The 16,315-nt window shown below is 39.0% G+C and overlaps 1 protein-coding gene across 1 annotated transcript in view; it reads right to left on the reverse strand.

Moving 5' to 3' along the window:
* MTF2 (metal response element binding transcription factor 2) overlaps window positions 1-11,956 on the reverse strand; it is an 82,861-nt gene extending 70,905 nt beyond the window's left edge. The window contains exon 1 of the mRNA XM_081226577.1: window positions 11,804-11,956. Coding sequence (XP_081082703.1) covers window positions 11,804-11,835 — 32 coding nt within the window. The 5' untranslated portion in view covers window positions 11,836-11,956. The remainder of the gene's footprint in view (window positions 1-11,803) is intronic.
* Window positions 11,957-16,315: the final 4,359 nt, after the last annotated feature.

Below are 16,315 nucleotides of genomic sequence, written 5' to 3' on the forward strand. Positions count from 1 at the left end.
CCAGATTATTGGGGGGCGGGGGGGGGGGGAGGGTAAATGATCAAGGAAATGGAGAAAATAAAAGAGGGCTTCCCTGGTGGCGCAGTGGTTGAGAGTCCGCCTGCCGATGCAGGGGACACGGGTTCGTGCCCTGGTCCGGGAAGATCCCACATGCCGCAGAGCAGCTAGGCCTGTGAGCCATGGCTGCTGAGCCTGCGCATCCAGAGCCTGTGCTCCGCAATGGGAGAGGCCACAACAGTGAGAGGCCCGCGTACCACAAAAAAAAAAAAGAGGCCTTCAATAAAGAGATAATGCACAGAACCAAAAAAAATTTTTTGATCCACATGTATATTTTCATCTCTAAAAATTAGGTCTACTTTGCATACTGCTCATAACATGCCCTTTTTTTTTTTTTTACAATTTCACAGTATATTTGAAACATCTTCCCATATCTAGAAATATATTTCCACAGCACCTTTTTATTTATTTTTACTAGTTAATATTTATTTTACATTGAGGTACAATTGACATACACTATATTAGTTTCCTGTAAACAATATGATTTGATATTTTATATATATTGTGAAATGACAACAAAAGTCTAGTTAATAGTTAACATCAGTTAGCAATAAGTCTAGTTAACACCAGTTACCAGTTACAATTTTTTCTCCTGTATGAGACTCTTTAAGATCTACCCAACTTTCAAATATGCAACAGAGTATTACTAACTACAGTCACTATGCTGTACATCCCCGTAACTTTATTTTATAACTGGAAATTTGTACCTGTTGACCCCCTTCACCCATTTTGTCCAACCCACGCCCACAGCCCACAACTCTGGCAACCACCAATCTGTTCTCTGTATCTGAGCTTGGGTGTTTTGGTTGTTGTCCTTGTTTTAGATTCCACATATAAGTGAGATCATACAATATTTGTCTGTCTCTGTCTGACTTATTTTACTTAGCATAATGCCCTTAAGGTCCAGTCACCATGTTGTCACAAACTGCAAGATCTCATTCTTTTTTATGGCTGAATAATATTCCATGACACACACACATACACATCCCTACCTCATTTTCTTTATCCATTTATCCACCGATAGACACTGAGGTTGCTTCCAGGTCTTTGCTATTATAAATAATGCTGCAATGAACATGGGAGGTATATACAGTTGACCCTTGAACAAGTAGGAGGTTAGGGGCACCAACCAACCCCCCACCCCTACCCCAATGCACAGTCAAAATCTGAGTGCTGCTATCTCTGCCTCAAAAACAAAGGGACTGATAAATGACTCACCCAAGGTCAGGAAACTAAAATAGTCTTGGATAGAATCATAATCAAATCCTAGTTCTTCTGATTCCACATATTGTGATCTCTAATCAAACACAAACTTTCCCCCCACACTTAGTTAATTTAAAGACCTGTAAAATGAAAATACAGGTACTATATTTGTGGAAAAAAATCCACGTAAAGGTGAATCCGCACACTTCAAACCTGTGTCATTCTAGGTCAACTGGGTATCTTTTCAAGTTAGTGTTTCCGTTTTCTTGAAATAAATACCCAGAAATGGAACTGCTGGATCATATGGTAGTCCTATTTTTAATTTTTTGAGGAACCACCATACCGTTTTTCATAGTGGCTGCACCAATTTACATTCCTACCAACAGTGCCCAAGGACTCCTTTTCTCTACATCCTCACTAACACTTGTTATTTCTTGTCTTTTTGGTAACAGCCAATCTAACAGGTGTGAGGGAATATTATTTTTTTAATAATAATAAGAGAAAATTTCCCAAGGTTGAAAGGAGACAAAAATCTTCAAAATGATAGGACTTTCAAAGTACTGATTTTCAAAAACCCTAAATTTGCATGAGATTGCATAACACTGAAAACAGAAGACTCAATAGCTTCCGAAGAGAAAAATCAAGTTACCTACAAAAGAATGAGAATCAGAATTAGAGTTAAGATTCTAGAAGATAATGGACTGCCTCAAAATTGTGAAGAAAAATAAAGTTCAAACTAGAATCCCAATCAACCAAACTAAATTTGAAAAAAACGAAGGCATATAAAATAAATGTTAAGATCTTAAACCAAGATTTGAGGATTTGGCTCTAGTAAAGTGAGGAAATATCCCCCAAGAAAGAAAAAACATGGGATGCAGGAAGCAGTGCACCCAACCCAAGAGAGCAACAGAGAGAATCCCCACAATGGCAGCCATGAAAAAAATCTAGAGCACAACCAGTCTGGACCAGAAAAAGAAAAAGAAAGAAAAAAAAAAAAAAAGGTTCCAAAGAGTGGTGTTTGAGGAAAAGGAGGATAAACAAACTAGACAGTTTAAGACACCAGAAAAATTTACAGATAAGACAAAGGCAGAGAAAACATGAAAAAGTGTTAGAAATTTTAAGGGAAAAAAGTGTTACAAGAAAGGAACTGTAATCATGGTTCTATCCAGCACAGCAGACGATAATATTTACTTGGTCAAGATCATATAAAAGCTGCTTATTGATCTTCAACCTTTAGAATCAACTATAAACAAGACAGATAATTATGGCTAAGAAGAGAATATTAAATGTTATCGAAATTTAAAACAGAAAAGCAATGTGAAAATGACAAAAATTGAGCAGTGTAAGGAGGAAGAGAAACCAAGGCAAAGGAAGGGAGTTTAATAATACTTGCCTTACGAGGTGGAGGAATAAAGTCCCAAACTGATGGGATATGAAAAAAGGTTTAAGTTTAAAGTTAAGGAACTAACCAGGAGAAAACCCAAAAATTGGAAGGGGGAAAAGAAAAGAAATGTAGGGCATAAGTGAACTGAATCTTTATCACAGCATAATCTTTATGTCTTTATACAGCAAAATGTCTAAAGTGAGTAAATCAAATAGTAGTATAAAAGTATCACTTAGGGGCTTCCCTGGTGGCGCAGTGGTTGAGAGTCCGCCTGCCGATGCAGGGGACACGGGTTCGCGCCCCGATCCCGGAAGATCCCACGTGCCGCGGAGCGGCTGGGCCCTCGAGCCATGGCCGCGGAGCCTGTGTGTCCGGAGCCTGTGCTCCGCAACGGGAGAGGCCACAGCAGTGAGAGGCCCGCGTACAGAAAAAAAAAAAAAAAAAAAGTATCACTTAGGATTATGGAGACAATGAGCAGAACAAAGGAATATAACACTTAAAAATAAAATAATTCCCTCTCAAAGCAGGACTCAGGAGGCCTGAAGACTGTAGCTGTTCATTTAAATCCTTCTGTTTCTATACTCTGATATTTTTAGTCAACTACATGCATTACCCCACTAAAGGAAATTTTTAAGTGTTCAGCATAAGTGAAAAATATGCTTAAAAAGAAGGCAATGAGACTAAAAAAGGCATTTTTGGTAGCTGAGTGATATAGATTACTTTTTAAAGTTTTTTAATATTTAAATTTTCTACAATGAGTGTATCATATATATATCTTTATTAATAAAAGTTTAAACGAGAGCTGAAGTTGAAACTATTTTTTCAGAGCTTGGCTACATAAAGGAGAGAGGGCTACAAACATCTGGATAAGGATACAAGGTTAAGGTGAATGGCTATTTCTGTTTTTAAGTATGAAAAGTCTTGACCACGTTTCTAATATGAAAGGAGGATATCAAAAGATAACTGAAAACACAAGTCAGAGAAATTGAATCTTTAAGGGAAAGACTAGTCTTGAATCAAAGAAGGTACATTTCTTTTGATGTCAGTTTGGGTACATTTATAGTTAAGTTGGTAGATGTGAAGATAGGAAGTTGAAGCAGTTCATGATGGGTTTTTTTGTTGTTTTTTTTAACATCTTTATTGGAGTATAATTGCTTTACAATGTTGTGTTAGTTTCTGCTGCATAACAAAGTGCATCAGCTGTAGGTATACATACATCACCATATCCCCTCCCTCTTGCGTCTCCCTCCCACCCTCACTATCTCACCCCTCTAGGTGGTCACAAAGTATGGAGCTGATCTCCCCGTGCTATGCAGCTGCTTCCACTAGCTATCTATTTTACACTTGGTAGTGTATATATGTCAATGCTACTCTCTCACTTTGTCCCAGCTTACCCTTCCCCCTCCCCGTGTCCTCAAGTCCATTCTCTACATCTGCGTCTTTATTCCTGTCCTGAAGCAGTTCATGTTTGAGAGCCTCAAATTTTTTCCAAAAAGAGACAAGAATCTGCTTAAGGAGAGAAGCCAGGAATGCTAAACAGCCTGCAATGCATAGAACCACCCTAACTCCCTAAAGAAAGAGTAGACTGAAGAAGCGGGTCTCAAGGTATGGTACCTGGGGATCTATGAGCTCTACAAAGTCCTAGCTAGTTTCAAAATAATATTAAGACATTATGTGCCTTTTTCACTCATTCCCCCAGAACTGTAGAGTAGAATTTTCCAGGGACTAAATGATATGTGATGATTTCACTCTTAAGATTAATGGGGTGTACACATATGCATTCTCATTTTTTAATTTTCTTAGTTTTAATTTATAATCAGTAAATATTAATAGATAACCCATGTAAAAGTTCTTGGGGTCCTCAAGAATTAAGACTGTAAAGGGGTCCTAAGACCAAAAAATTTAAGAATCACTGCACTAGTGAATTCTGTAAGGATATTCTAAATTTTTAATCTTTGCAAATAACCACTTTTTGTTTGTTCCTCTCTAATGAACAGCAATAAAACTCTTGAAACAAAAAAACTGACAAACATCATATTCTGCAGCCTGTTTTTGAAAAAGAAAAATCTAAGAGATGAATTTAGACATAAAGTGGAAAAGACTGAAAAAATAGAAAAGAGGACATTCAGGAGAAACTTGACTTGGAGAAGGATTCTATCCCCCTCAACAATTCTCATCAACCTAAAGGAAAAAGAGTGCTCATTGTTTTCATTATAATCTAGAAACTTATTTTAGGTTTAGAAAGTTCCTAGAAGGTCATTTACTTCCTAGCTAATGAAAAAAAAAATCCCTCCTTATAATATCCCTAAATAAGATGATCATCTAGTCTCTGTTTAAATGCTTCCCTGAAAGGAGAATTCTCTATCTCACAACACCTAAATGCAATTTTATAAAACATTTAACAGGTTCACAAGGTTCCCAGACTACAAAGTTCCATTAACTACTTTATTAACCACTTATTTAAAAGATTTTAAATGAGTGTGATGGAAACACTACTAAAATATTTTTCTTTTTCATTTCAAGTATGAAAAACATGCCTATTATTAGTCTTTCCTTTGTATAGCTCTTAGTAATGTTTTAATAAGTGGTAAGTTTCTAAACTTGACCCTAGAACAAAATGTAGTACTTCTTAACCGTGGCTGCAAAACAAAATCAAGTGGGAAAAAATTTTAAACACAAACATATATAAAAGCCTGCACCAAATCTCTCAAATCAGAATCTCTAGGGTATGAGTTCTAAGAAATTGGTCTTGTTTGTTTTGGTTTGGTTTTTCGGTTTTTTATTGATAGCTCTATGGGTGCTTATCTTACATCAATTAGATCTATCAGCACTGGTCATCCCAAAACACCAAGGGCCAGTATTTTCAAATTCTAACAAAGTATGGTTTTAAAAAATTCAACATCTTATTCAGTAACACTTCTAAATATATTATACTCAACAGTGTACATTGCAGTTTAGTTAACATGTCTCTAGTCATAATTATGAACAGGGCAAAATAATTTATTCATTCAGTATTAGACATACTCTTCATCTGGAGAGTAAAGTTGTAGAGGATGTTTTTAGTGCATAGGTTTCATTACAGGTATACCTGATTCTCTTGTTCGATACAACAACTCTTCTGGGAAAAGATTCTGGAAAATAATACTAACCAATTACACTGCTCCTAGAGTTTATAAAGTGCTTTCTCCTTTATTTTCCTTCTTGACCCTCCCAACAATCCTGTGAATAACACATGTGGGTAACGTTTTACAGGTAAAGAAACTAAAACTGCTGCGGACCTAGCAGATTAAACAAAGACCCCAATCTTCTGAGTATACATTCAGTACTTTCCAGTAGACACCTGTGTCTTTCCACTCCAGCCCCCACTACAACTTAAAAAAATTGTGGGAGCTTTTTCTGCAATGTAAACTTCACTAGTAGGGGTAGAGAAAAACAAACGCGCATCTTTAGTTTGTTTTTAGAACCTGACTGGCCAAAACCAAACCAATCTGACCTGTTCTTGCTATGCCTGCTTTGGTCCACTTTTGTCCCCCCAATTTTTATTTTTTAATCAAACATTTTGGTTTGAGATAATTGTAGATATATATGCAGTTGTAAGAAATAATAAATTCCATGTAACTCTTACCAAGTGGAAGCATCTTTGATGTAGCATTTTATACTACAGAATAATATCACAATCAAAAATATTTGATACCAATATTTCCATCATCACAAGGATCCCTCACATTGTCCTGTGCCCTTAATTTTTAAATCCTCATCTTAGGCAACACTTGGAAGTAAATACTCATTACGTCCCTACTCAGTTTTATCCATTCAAAATAAGAGAACTGTCTTCATAAGCCATTAAAAAAAACCTTCAAGTTACACAAAGTACTGGTTAGGATTGTCACCACATAATGTAAGATTCTTAAGCCACTACTACAATATCCTTTGCATAATGGGATTTTTCCAGCTAAGACTGCAGTTCTAGTTTCATGAAACAAAAATTTTAACAGATATGCATACTGAATGATTCCTTTATATAAAGTTCTATTCAAAATTAAAGTGAACAGTAATTAGGGAGAGGGAAGACTGAGAAAGGCTACATGTGAGCTTCCTAGAGAGAAGTATTCTACACCATAATAGGCTTATGAGAAACACAGTTATATCCATTTGTCAAAACCGTACTGGAGGGCTTCCCTGGTGGCCCAGTGGTTGAGAGTCCACCTGCCGATGAAGGGGACACTGGTTCGTGCCCCGGTCCGGGAGGATCCCACATGCGGCAGAGCAGCTGGGCCCGTGAGCCACAGCCGCTGAGCCTGTGCGTCCGGAGCCTGTGCTCCACAACGGGAGAGGCCACAACAGTGAGAGGCCCGCGTACCACAAAAAAAAAAAAAAAAAAAGTACTGGAATTAGGCAATGGTTTCTTAGATATGACATCAAAAGCACAAGCAAAAAAAGAAAAAGGGATAAATTAAACTTCATCAAAATTAAAAACTTCTGTGCTTCAAAGGACACCATCAGGGCTTCCCTGGTGGCGCAGTGGTTGAGAGTCCGCCTGCCGATGCAGGGGACGCGGGTTCGTGCCCCCGTCCGGGAGGATCCCACGTGCCGCAGATTGGCTGGGCCCGTGAGCCATGGCCGCTGGGCCTGCACGTCCGGAGCCTGTGTTCCGCAACAGGAGGGGCCACAACAGTGAGAGGCCCGGGTACCGCAAAAAAAAAAAAAAGGACACCATCAAGTGAAAAGACAACTCACAGGAGAAGATACTTGCACATCATACATCTGATAAGGGACGTGTATCCAAAATATATGAAGAATGCTTACAACTCTCAGTAAAAAGAGAAATAATCCAATTTTTTTTTAAATAGGCAAAGGACCTGAATAGATAGTTCTTCAAAGAAGGTATACAACAGGCCAATAACTACAGGGTTTAAAACATGCTCAACAACATTACCCATCGGGGTAATGCAAATCAAAACCATGATGAGATACCACTGGACACCCACTAGGATGATTATGATCAAAAAGACAGACAAGTACAAGCAAGGATGCGGAGAAACTGGAACCCTCATAGTTGCTGGTGAGGCTGTAAAAGGGTGCAGGGTCTTTGGAAAATGGCTTGGCATTTCCTCAAAACGTTAAACACAGAGGTATCACCTGACCCAGCAATTCCACTCCTAGCTACATACCCAAGAGAAATGGAAGCACGTGTCCATACAAACCGTGTACGTGTTATGTTTATAGTAGCATTATTCATAATAGCCAAAAAGTGGGGAAAAAACAATGTCAATCAACTGATGAATGAATAAACAAAATGTAGTATGTACATACAATGAAATATATTTTAGCCATAAAAAGGAAGTACTGATACGTGCTACAACATGGATGTACTCTGAAAACATTATGCTAGGTGAAAGAAGCCAAACACAAAAGGCCATAAAAATGTATGAGTCCGGGCCTCCCTGGTGGCGCAGTGGTTGAGAGTCCGCCTGCCGATGCAGGGGATGCGGGTTCGTGCCCCGGTCTGGGAGGATCCCATGTGCCGCGGAGCGGCTGGGCCCGTGAGCCGTGGCCGCTGGGCCTGCGCGTCCGGAGCCTGTGCTCCGCAACGGGAGAGGCCACAGCAGTGAGAGGCCCGCATACCGCAAAAAAAAAAAAAAAAATGTATGAGTCCATTCATACGAAATGTCCAAGACAGACAAAATAAAAACACAAAAAGTAGATTAGTGGTTGGCCCAGGTAGGGAGGAATGGAGAGTGACTACTAATGGATACAGACTTTCATTCTGGAGTAAAAAAATGCTCTGAAATTAGACAATGGTGATGGTTGCGCAATTCTGAATATACTAAAAATCACTGAATTATAACTTAAAAGGGTATATACATGTGAGTTATGTATATATAAATATAATACATGCATTATATCTCAATTAAACTATTATTAAAAGTGTAGAGTTGGGCTTCCCTGGTGGCGCAGTGGTTGAGAGTCTGCCTGCCGATGCAGGGGACGCGGGTTCGTGCCCCAGTCCGGGAGGATCCCACATGCCGCGGAGCGGCTGGGCCGGTGAGCCATGGCAGCTGAGCCTGTGCGTCCGGAGCCTGTGCTCCGCAACGGGAGAGGCCACAACAGTGAGAGGCCCGCGTACCAAAAAAAAAAAGTGTAGAGTTAAGATCTTCAAGATGTATAAATTTTCCCTCAAAAAACTTTTAAAAATAATAAAAACAAAGGAGTGGGGAGGGAGTAGAAGTACAGATGAAACAAGCATGGATACAAAACAGTTCATTATACTTCTGTTCACTTTGTATGTGTTTGAAATTTTATGTGTAAAAATAACAAAATAAATTTTTTTAAATAACAAGGTAAACTAATTTTCCTAAAATCCATTTTTGTTGTTTTTGACAAAGGAAAAAAAATCTTACATCTTAAAAAGACCAGAGACATTGATACCTTCATTATTCTTTTGCAACGTTATACGAAAACAGAGAAATGACAGAAGACATGATGTGTGGAAAAAATGAAGATTACTTCATCTTAAAAATGTACAAAGAGAATCTGACTCTCCCTAGTTCAAAGATAGTTCTGAATCTCCTTAGTTCAAAGACAGTTCCTTAGTTCCTGTGGTTTCCATGGTTGATGGGTGTGACAATGCCTAATAAATGGATGCAGTACTGTGCTGTCCAATACAGCAGCCACATATGGCCATTGAAATTTTAGTTTTAATGAAATAAATTAAATTATAAATTCAATTATCAGCCTCACCAGTTACATTTCTAGTGTTCAACACCACATTGGCCTATGGCTATCATACTGGATACAGCAGATATAGATATCTGCCATCATTGCAGAAAGTTCTATTGGACAACACTACTCGAATACATAAAAAACAGCCAAAGAGAAACTACCATATTCCAATTTAGGATTGTTATACTGTATTTTGCTCCAAGAAACAAATCTGGAAGAACAGGGGAAACAATGCATAAAAATATCAACCAAGGAGTATCATTCACTGAAGTTTCGACTAACTAAAGCTGCAGTTAAATTTTACTTTCAGAACCACCAAGCTACAGATGTTGGCCATGGCAACTGCTCAGAGGCACATTTCCCCATCTGTTAAAATAGATTATCACTATACTGCCAGTTTCCTAAAGTCTGATGTAAAGATTACGCTGAAATATAAATAAAGCAAATTATCCTTTCAGTCAAAGATCTAATGAAAAGGTGTATTTATAATCCATGACATCAAAGAACTTAGGACCCACAGCAAAATACACAGGATAAAATTCCTTTCCTAACTGAGCTTTGAGGTAACAGGCATAATTAAAAGCATAATTAAATATATTTTGTTTCATCTAGAAAAAAAGTTTAACCAGATGATTTCTATACTTCTAGTTCTAAAATTGTGTGTGCATTTCATGATAGGTATAGATTTCCGTTAATGACCAATGACATGAATATGCAGTTATCAGGAAACAGGTGCACTCTTAATTCAAATACTTTAGAATATTTTTAGCACTTAAAAAAAATGAAGGCGACCAAATTTAAAATATGAATTCAAATAGATTTTTATGTTAGGAACCTAAAAAAACAAAAAGTTTCACCTTGTATTCCCTTTGCAAGCTATCACTACAAATGCTTGGAGTGTGAATAACATTCCAAATATCAAGAATAGAAAAGACATTTAAAATCAGCTCTTTCCTTGCCAGAACTACTGGGCACTTAAAGCTGTTTGTCAAAATGGCTCCATTTAAAGCATTTCAAACCTCTGAAAAGGTCACTCAATAATTTAAGTACATTTTATTTTACCCACATTAAATACTTTTAAATTCACCGTCTTTGCAATCCACTGCTCAAAAAAGAAATTCTCAAGGGAGAATGAAAACATGGAAATTGAAACCAGCCTAGAGGCAAAGTGTACAGAAGGGTCACCTGGAATCAATCTGAAGGAGAAAGTTACTACTACCGGAGCATCTGGAGTCAAATTAAATCAGGCACTATTTACATATTTCTAGTTCTATACTGACCTCGCATGGTGCTTTCTTACGTTATACACAGGTCTACCTAGGTTTATATATTTGAATTAGTAAATGGGTTCTATCTTTAACCAAAGTTAAATGTTTTAAAGAATAGAATAGCATTCCATATCCCTTTACCCATTGTTCAGGAACCCTCACAGTTCGTCAAATCACCCCGATAAATCCATCTGTTCCCTCTAGCTGCTTCCAAAGAAAAATTCTAGCAACCAAGGACGCCAGACTGCAAAACACATAGTTAAGAGTTCTGGCACTACTAAAACATGTTAAGAAATCTTGGCAAATTAGTTAAAATCCCTTCAAACGTAAGTACCTCAGTTGTAAAAATGAGTACAATAATACATCCAAGCAGGCATACGAGTTAGATTTAATTAAACAGAAAACTGTCTCAAATTTTTGGTGGGCTCCGAATATAAGGTACCTCTCCCCCATCTCACACTTTCCCTTCCACTTCTTCCCCTTAAGCTTTCAGGGTTTGCTCTCACGTTCTACTTAGTGTTGCCCTTATCCTCCTACTCCATCCTGCCCTTCTACTCTACCCCCATACTCCAATTCCATACAATTCCACCACCCTCCCGTTTCAAGCTGCTACCTCCCTTTGCGACCCCTAAGGTCCCAGGCAACCCCTGAACCCTGGTCCCCCCCATCTCCCTCAGTCCCCATTTCCTCACGGCTCCTCCCCTCGATTCCCCACCCCCTCATCACCAGGTTCATCCTGCCCCTCCAACCGTCTCCCGCCCCCAGGTTCCTTCCTGCCCCTCCAAACACAGCTTCCCCGTCTCAACGTTTCATCTTGTTCCTCCAACCGACTTCCCCAACGCCCTGCTCGCTCCTTTAGTCCCTATTTTCTCCAACACCCAACTGACTATTCCTTTCCATCCATTCTTTTCAACATATACACATATGCAAGGCACCCCCATACGTACACTGGAGCCCCCACCCCCACGTCGAGCCTCCATCTTTCCCTTTTATACTTGCTTCCTTTCTTCCTCCTCCCCACCCCCTCCACCTCCTCCGGAAAAGCCTGGTTCCCAGGCCAAGGTCTCTCACCTCATTCGGTCACTTCAGTGGTGCCAACCGCTTCATACAGGAAAAAACAACCAATCACGACCCCGTGGGCGCTTCCCCTGCGAGTCCGAGCACTTACCGGGCACCCGCCCCACCGGGCACCCCGCACATACACACGCACAAACCGAGGTCCTGGGGACGAAGGTTGGGGGTGGGGGAGAGTGAGCGTTCTTACACCAGCCTCAAACACAGCCCACTTCGCTACAACCCTTCGCCATTTTGGTTTCCCGCGGACTGCCGGTGCATTCTGGGAGCGCAGAGAGACTCCGGGGCCGAATGGCAGCTCTCCAGAGCCGCGAGGGGGCGGAGATTGAGTGGTGAGCGCGGAAGAACACCGCGCCCTGCGTCCGCAGCCGAGGCTGAACAAAGAAGGACTCTTTAACTTTGCGGCGGGGCTAAGTCCTTCCGCCGCCGGCGCTAACACAATAGTGAACGCTGAGCTTGGGAGCGTAGGCTGTCTTGCTGCTGTTTGTATTGCAGAGGGAGGATTGTGTCCAACTTTCACACTGCATGTTCTGTTCCTGAGAAATAGGACTGTGCTCGCTACGTCTTGCCTTGCCAGTATCCTTTCTGTGGAGAAAATCTCTTATCTTCACCCTGAGACCTGCTGTTCGAATTTCATTCAGCGGGGAAGAGACCCTGGATGTCAGAATTATATTTTGTTCGGCGATTATTGTCCAGCCCCAAATTCCTTCCTATCAGAAGCTGCTTATATAGAAGATTTTCGGACTTTTTTTCCCTGACGATGAAAGGTTTCTCTGTTTATTTGCTTTGCAAATCCTTACTAATTGTGATGAAATCTGAGAATAATTTCGTGCAAAGTGGTTTATTTTAGGAATACAGAACTTTTTCGTACTAGGGCAGACCCTTAGCCTGCCAGTATTCTGCTGCCGACAGAGGTTCCAAGTGACAGAGAGTGCATGCTTGTCTCTGTGACTTCTACTTAGATAAAACCCAACTCCTCTTAGTAGCCACATGAGGGACCTTTGTTTATAACTTTGTCAAAATATTTTAAAAATCATTTTATATTTTGTGTCATATTACATCACAGGGATAATTAGTACTATGTTTTTCAATCTGTTTAAGAAGACAGCATCAGTCTATCTGCTACCTTTCAAGTTTCATTTTGAACTCCGTGGTAACATAGTTTCTCAAAAATATATCTTCAATGCCCTTCACACTTTTTGGTTGAGTAGAGTTTAACTTTAAAAAAAAGTAGATGCAGTCCAAAAATGGATAAAGATATTACACAAACAGGTATATTTGCTGTGCATCTAAGCCTAGTCACAGAATATCAGTTTTAGAGAACATTTGGTCTAAATTCTCCTCAACATTTCTCTCAAGTGGTCAGCAACCCTCAGCTTCAACATCTTCAGTGGTTCAATACCTCAGAGGCAGTCATTTCAATTTCACAAACACTAATAACTAGAAAGTTATTCATTGTATAGATGTACAATCTGCCTTCCTATAATTTCCACTTACTGGTATAACTTGGCTTCTTTAGCCACACGAAAGTGTTCTAATTTCTTATACATTAGAGAAGTCAATGATGCCTGTCTTTTTGAAATTAAAAAAAAAAACCTTGCTATTTCCCTATGTAAACATATAAGTATAAGAGGACAATCATTTAATTTGAGGAAGCCAGGTGCTCAGGGAATCAAGGGCACTGAGGGAGGCACAGTAAAAAAAATTCCTGTAACTGTGGTCTTAGGAATTTCTGGGGACTTCCCTGGCGACGCAGTGGTTAAGAATCTGGCAGGCAGTTAAGAATCTGCCTGCCAGTGCAGGGGACACGGGTTCGAGCCCTGGTCAGGGAAGATCCCACATGCCGTGGAGCAACTAATCCACTGCGCCACAACTACTGAACCTGCATTCTAGAGCCCGCGAGCCACAAGTACTGAAGCTCTTTGCCTAGAGCCCGAGCTCCGCAACAGGAGAAGCCACGGCAGTGAGGAGCCCGTGCTCCGCAACGAAGAGTAGCCCCGCTCACCACAACTAGAGAAAGCCCACACTCAGCAATGAAGACCCAAAGCACCCAAAAATAAATTTAAAAAATTTTTAATATATATATTTTTTACAGAGTGAAGTGAGTCAGAAAGAGAAAAACAAATACCGTATACTAACGCACATATGTGGAACCTAGAAAAATAGTGCAGATGAACCGGTTTGCAAGGCAGAAATAGAGACACAGATGTAGAGGCCAAACGTATGGACACCAAGGAGGGAAATTGGGGGTGGGAGGATTAATTGGGAGATGGGGATTGACATATATACACTAATATGTATAAACTAGATAACTAATAAGAACCTGCTGTATAAAAAATAAATAAATTTTTTTTAAAAAGAGAAAAACTATATATTATGATTATATTTTTAAAAAAGAAATTTCTGTTAACTAAGCAACAGGCAATGCATTAGAACCTTAAGAAAAAACAAATGTCAAATCCCTCAGAAGTACAAAGCAAAGTAACTCCAGTCAGAGTAAACTGTACCCTTTATTGTTATGTATTTCTGTGATAGTCATAAGGGTTATTCACAAAAATTCTGGTTCTCCTTTTTTCCAAACACAGAGTAAAACTGCACTCTTTTGCACCCTTGAAGTTAGACATGGCCATGTAACTCACTTTTACCAATAGAATGGAAGAGGAAATGAATCACTTTCTGGAAAAATCTTTAAGAGGCAGTGGCACATTCCCCTCCCCCTTGCTGTGATGATCATGGAAGCGTGTGTTGAGATAGAACATCTGTCACTTTGGGTCCCTAAATGACAACAAGCAGAGACTAAAGTTGTACAACCATCACCACAATCCAGTTTTAGGATGTTTCCATCACCCTAAAAGAATTCATTATGCCCGTTTGCAATCAGTCCTTGTTCTGACTTCCAAATTCAGGCAATCTGTTATCTGTCTCTATAGAATTGCCTTTTCTGGCCATTTCATATAAATGGACTCACACAGTATGTAGTCTTTTGGTCTGACTTCTTTCACTCAGCACAATGTTTTTGAGGTTCATCAATGTTGTACCATGTGTTCTTTCCTTTAAAATAAAATAAAAAGTTCTTTCCTTTTTATTGCTGAATAGTACTCCATTGTATGAATGTGCCATATTTTGTTTATCCATTCACCAGTTGATGCATATTTGGATTGTTTCCAGTGTGGGGCTATTATGAATAATGATGCTATGAACATTTGTGTACAAGTCTTGTGTAGATACTTGTCTTTACTTTTCTTGGATAGATTCCTAGAAGTGAAATTGCTGCACTGTATGGTAAGTATTTTAAGATACTGCCAAAGTGTTTTCCAAAGTGTAAGCAATGAGAGAGGGTTCTGATTTCTCCACATCCTCACCAATACTTGTTATTGTCTATCTTTTTTATTTTACTGACTCCAGTGGGAGTGAGTGGTTTCTCTTCATGGTTTCAATCTGTATTTCCCTAATGACTAATGATGTTGAGCATCTTTTCATGTGCTTATTACCCATTCTTATATCTTGTTTGGTGAAGCATATATTCAAATCTTTTAACCACTTTTTTTAACACCTTTATTGGAGTATAATTGCTTTACAATGGTGTGTTAGTTTCTGCTTTATAACAGAGTGAATCAGCTATATGTATACATATATCCCCATATCTCCTTCATCTTGCTTCTCCCTCCCACTCTCCCTATCCCACCCCTCCAGGTGGTCACAAAGCACCGAGCTGATCTCCCTGTGCTATCCGGCTGCTTCCCACTAGCTATTTTACATTTGGTAGTGTATATATGTCCATGCCACTCTCTCACTTCATCCCAGCTTACCCTTCCCCCTCCCTGTGTCCTCAAGTCCATTCTCTATGTCTGCGTCTTTATCTCTGTCCTGCCCCTAGGTTCTTCAGAACCATTTAAAAAAATTTTTTTTAGATTCCATATATATGTGTTAGCATACAGTATTTGCTTTTCTCTTTCTGACATATTTCACTCTGTATGACAGACTCTAGGGACATCCACCTCACTACAAATAACTCGATTTCATTTCTTTTTATGGCTGAGTAATATTCTAATGGTGTCTTTTGAAACACAAAAGTTTCTTAATTTTGATAAAATTTGATAAAAGTTTCTTAACTTTGATCCAATGGATCTTTTTTCAATGCCATATGCTTTTGATGTTATAGCTAAGAACTCTTTGCCTGACCCAAGATCACAAAGATTTTCTATTATGTTTTCTTATGGAAGTTTTATAGGTTTAGCTCTTACATTTAAGTCTATGATCCATTTGAGTTAATTTTTATGTATACTTTGAGGTATGGGCCTGTATTCATCTTTTTGCATGTAGATTTTTAATTAGAGAAACAAACTCTTGCTGTGTTAAGCCACTGAAATTTGGAGTTGTCTGCCACCCAGCACATTTTAATTTACTCTGACTGAAACAATCCAGATATGTTAATATGTAACAGAACTCAATAATAGCATTGAGCTCTCTACCATATTCAAAGCCAAAAATGAAAAACACAAAAATTTGAGCAGAATATTCAAAATATTAGGTAATTCTCAAAATTTATAAAGATTTATATAATTGAAAAATCACAGAGAATGTTATAAAATACTGTGTTTATAAA

The sequence above is a fragment of the Mesoplodon bidens genome (assembly GCF_964165515.1).
Source record: "Mesoplodon bidens genome assembly, chromosome: 2".
Lineage (NCBI taxonomy): Eukaryota > Metazoa > Chordata > Mammalia > Artiodactyla > Ziphiidae > Mesoplodon > Mesoplodon bidens.